This window comes from Aspergillus viridinutans (genome assembly GCF_018404265.1).
Source record: "Aspergillus viridinutans IFM 47045 DNA, scaffold_1, whole genome shotgun sequence".
Classification (NCBI taxonomy): domain Eukaryota; kingdom Fungi; phylum Ascomycota; class Eurotiomycetes; order Eurotiales; family Aspergillaceae; genus Aspergillus; species Aspergillus viridinutans.
Genome location: NW_025091217.1, coordinates 5,373,539 through 5,377,553, shown reverse-complemented (window position 1 = coordinate 5,377,553; position 4,015 = coordinate 5,373,539). Strand labels below are relative to the sequence as shown.

Here is a 4,015-nt window from a genome sequence, read left to right as displayed (position 1 = left end):
CCCCCCCCCCCCCCCCCCCCCCCCCCCCCCCCCATCTTGGGCTTTGACAGGTACGCAATCTTAGCAAGATATTCACCTATATCTCCTCGTGTTGATAAACTTGTCTTCATTATAGTATAATACAATACCGAGAACGTCGGATGGTTCAAGACCGGCAGTGAAACACGATGTCCAACCCCGGCATTGGTGGGGATTTCCAGTTGTTCTCCCCTCTCGAGCCCTCTGGGAGAAGAATATCTCAAGGAAACTCCATGTCAGTTGACCAAACAAGTACAGACGATGCCAGTCAGGATTGGACACAGTGGATGAGATGGGATGACGAGCAGGCAATTCCAGAAACTACAAATGCTTCGCCTAGCTCCCCATTCGACCTTGCTTTTATATCGCCAAGTGCCTCTTCCGGTCAGGAGGCACCTGATGCAATGCACAAAGAGTTCTCACCTGATATATCTCTTAATTTCAAACGACCTTCACTTGGATCTTTCCCAGGTCGAGATCAGATTAATAATGTATCCCCTCAGCCAGATCATGTTGGTGCGGGGCCACTGTCAGGCCACTCTGACTTCCCCCTTTCGTCGACCGGTCCAAGCCGCAAACGCAAGACTGGAAGTGATGACGATGGATCTGCGATGACATGCATTGTGTTCAAAGCTAAACAGGCGCCATCAAAGAAACGAGCGCATAATGTCATCGAGAAGAGATACAGAGCCAATCTGAACGAGAAGATTGCTGAGCTAAGAGACAGTGTGCCCAGTCTACGGGCCTCCTACAAGCAGGCAAATGGCAACTCCGGTGATGATGACGATGATGGTATCACCTCAGCCAGCAAACTCAACAAAGCGTCTATCCTTTCGAAAGCGACAGAGTACATCCGCCATCTCGAGATTCGTAACAAGAGACTGGAGGAAGAGAATACCGCGTTGAAGATCCGGCTACGTCAGTTGGATAAGGCCGCTGATCAGATTGTGACCTCTGCGGCGTCGGTATCATCACCCAGCGACTGCACCGTATCTACCGAGTCAGGGGCGAGCTCATCCCCAAGTGTGTTCTCGCACGCGGAGGACGTTTCGAGTGACCACTCTCCGACGTCTTCGTATCCTCCTGAGGGATTGATCAAAGTGCCGGATGCTTGGAAGCACATGAGGGCCGCCGGTTCAAATGAGAGCTCCTACTCACAATCATACACCCAATATAAGAAGACCGACAGTGACTCGTCTCAATCTGGCGGACGACGTATGCGCTCGCACCTTCCCAATAAGTACATGCTGGGCGCCCTCGCCGGGCTCATGGTACTCGAAGGTTTGGGCACAGAAAAGAAAACAGAATCAACGGCAAAGGGGCTGCTGGCGGTACCTTTGAACGTGCTGAATAGAGTTCCGCTGCCATCACAGGTTTACTCAAGCGCAGCGTTTCAGTACTTCTGGTCGTCCTGGCACGCGCGCGCAATTTCTCACTTTCTACTGCTTGCAATTCTTGTCGTTGGTAGCGCTTTCGTTGTCTTCGTCTACCTCTTCAACTCGGATCCAAGGCGCCAATACTCGGCCTCCAAAGTTGCTTCCGATGTTACACTTTCCTCATGCAACTTCAGGCGACAAGCCTGGCTTACCAGCATCCAACGAGTCGGCGTACCACGCCATAGGTTTTTCCACGAGTGGTACGTTGTTACATCTCGATGCTTTGAATACGTTTTGCGGTGTCTACTAGGATGGAAATTGTATTCTTGGGCCACTGGTGTCACCGAAGAAGATGAGAAAGGGCGCGTGAAGACTTGGGATATTGCGATCGATGCGCAATTGGCCGGCGGCGATGCAGAAATCAGCAAAAGCCGTCTGGTACTTACCATATTTGCAGCAGGAACTCTTCCCCGAAGCCCCATGAGAATGATGCTCAAAGCTCTCCACTGCCGCATTCTGATGTGGCGTGTCGGTGAGCCCGGTTCGTGGACATTCAATGTATCCAATGATGTTGCCCGCAGTCTGGCCAGGTATCAATGGGATCTCGCGCGTAAGATGAACGGTGCATTGCCCAAGAATCATCCGGATGCCCTGCCCAGCCATTTGGCCACCTTGCTGAGGATTGATTGTGACGATGTCATGATCGATACCATCATCCAGAGAGCAGCAAATCTGACTTGGAATCGTCCAACACAAGAAGGTACGGACGATGACGAAGCGCTGTTGGATGTCGTCGGGGAGGACCCCGCGATTCAATCCTCTCTGGATGCTCTTGCTGCGTGGTGGTCAAGTCACTTGCTTCAAAGGGCGCTTCTCAGGTATTTCGAGGCAAGCTCCGGTGGGCCCGACGTGAAGAAGAGCCGCGATGTTTTCAAATCCAAGATCAAACTCGCTCTTGATGTAGCGCCCCAGCCATCTGCAGCCCATACGCGCGCGCTGGTCATGAAGGCTGTCTTTTTTGAACGGGACCGCGTGGCCAACATCGGAAGCGTTCTTGCCGCACTCCCGAAGGACAACGGCAAGAACAAGCAAAACCAAGCGTCTAACTTCCTCGACTCTTCCCTACCTATATCCGTCCGTGAGGAGATTTCAATAGCTGTTCGATGCGCCATGATCGCTGCGATCTTCACGGCTCGAGCAACTGGCGATACCTCTCTACCAGCATCGTTCACAGTACAAAAAGCGATCCATTGGTTTAATCGCTTGCCCCTTGATCCAGTCGAGCTTACCCTCCTCGAATTTGCTGCGGTATATCATCTTCTCCATATCTTGGCGTCAGACATCGACTACCTGGCTTCGTCAGATTCGTCGGCGCCGCCATCTCCAATGTCCAAGGCATCGGACATCTTACCATCGTCTGAAGATGATGAGGGCGGCGCTTCGCGGCGCAACAATAATATCATTCCTCATCCGATTCCCAATTTGGGCCGTGTCGCATCTGAGCTTATCTACTGGGCTCGCAATGCGTATAACCCGGCTTTCTACGGCTTCACATCTAACCTCGTGAAGGTTATTGAAACGGAATGCACATCATTGTGCCAGACTGCCGGTATGCATGTGGCCGATTATTCCTGTGTCCAGGAGGAGAAATCTAAAGCCAAGCTGGTCAGTGACGCCAAGAGACGTGTCGCTTGTCAGAGTGAAGAAGCCTCCGAGAATCCCACGTCCTCTCCGATAAGTCGGAGTGATGACGCTGACGCCAGAAGCTCGGAAGCTGGTGACCAGAACAGTCAACCTGGCAAAGGATCCGGTCTGGATTGAGGCTCATGCATCTACCATGCAACAATAAAGCCGATCCTTTTTTCCGGCTTTGCATTCTTCTTCCGTAATATCCCTGGATAGAGTAATTTCCACGTACAAGTCGTTCTCTCGGTGGGTCTTTCCTGAAAGGTCTTCTCTCAGGTCTCCGTCGTGTTAACGGGATTTGTCATCCAAATACATGATACTCATGAATCATCCTCATTTCCTGTTTATTTGTTTATGGATCTTCATATGTAAGGTCGCAGTGTTACATGGATCCGGGAAGGGGCGCTCGTGGCTGTCCAGTCTTCACACCTTATCTTGTATGACATGGAATCTGCGTCATGAAAGAATCAGACTCTACTCAAGCATTTAATGGGGCAATGTCACACATGAAGTTATTCGCGGAGCTTGTTCCCCAAATAACCCTAAATAGTATAATTTTATCTCATATCGAAAGGAGCCTCTACTGAGTTACGAGGGAGTCTAGGATCGCCAACAGACAACTTCAGTATGGGAACTTGACTTTTCACGCACGCGCATCTAGGGCCATGGCTCTGGATGTTCTCAAAGTTGGATACCCCTGGGTAAGAGATCATGGCAGCCGTAAGATCTATGGATCGGTGATATCATGAGTGGTTCCTTTCTACTCGACGATGATACGCCAACTACAGCTACGAATGGTCTTTTGGAGCTTTTTTTTACTGTTCACTGCATGTATTACCTATTGCCACTACCTCCACAGATAGCAACATACTCATTTACTAAGGTACCTGAATGATATTGAATACTAAGTATTGATATCAAATCATCTAGTATCG

The 4,015-nt window shown here is 50.4% G+C and overlaps 1 protein-coding gene across 1 annotated transcript; it reads left to right on the top strand.

Moving 5' to 3' along the window:
- Nucleotides 1-167: 167 nt before the first annotated feature.
- Aspvir_001573 (basic helix-loop-helix domain-containing protein) lies at nucleotides 168-3,215 on the top strand (the record flags this gene model as incomplete). The annotated part of the gene is made up of 1 exon (XM_043266693.1): nucleotides 168-3,215. One exon carries the CDS (start codon nucleotides 168-170, stop codon nucleotides 3,213-3,215), a length of 3,048 nt encoding a protein of 1,015 aa, XP_043122628.1.
- Nucleotides 3,216-4,015: the final 800 nt, after the last annotated feature.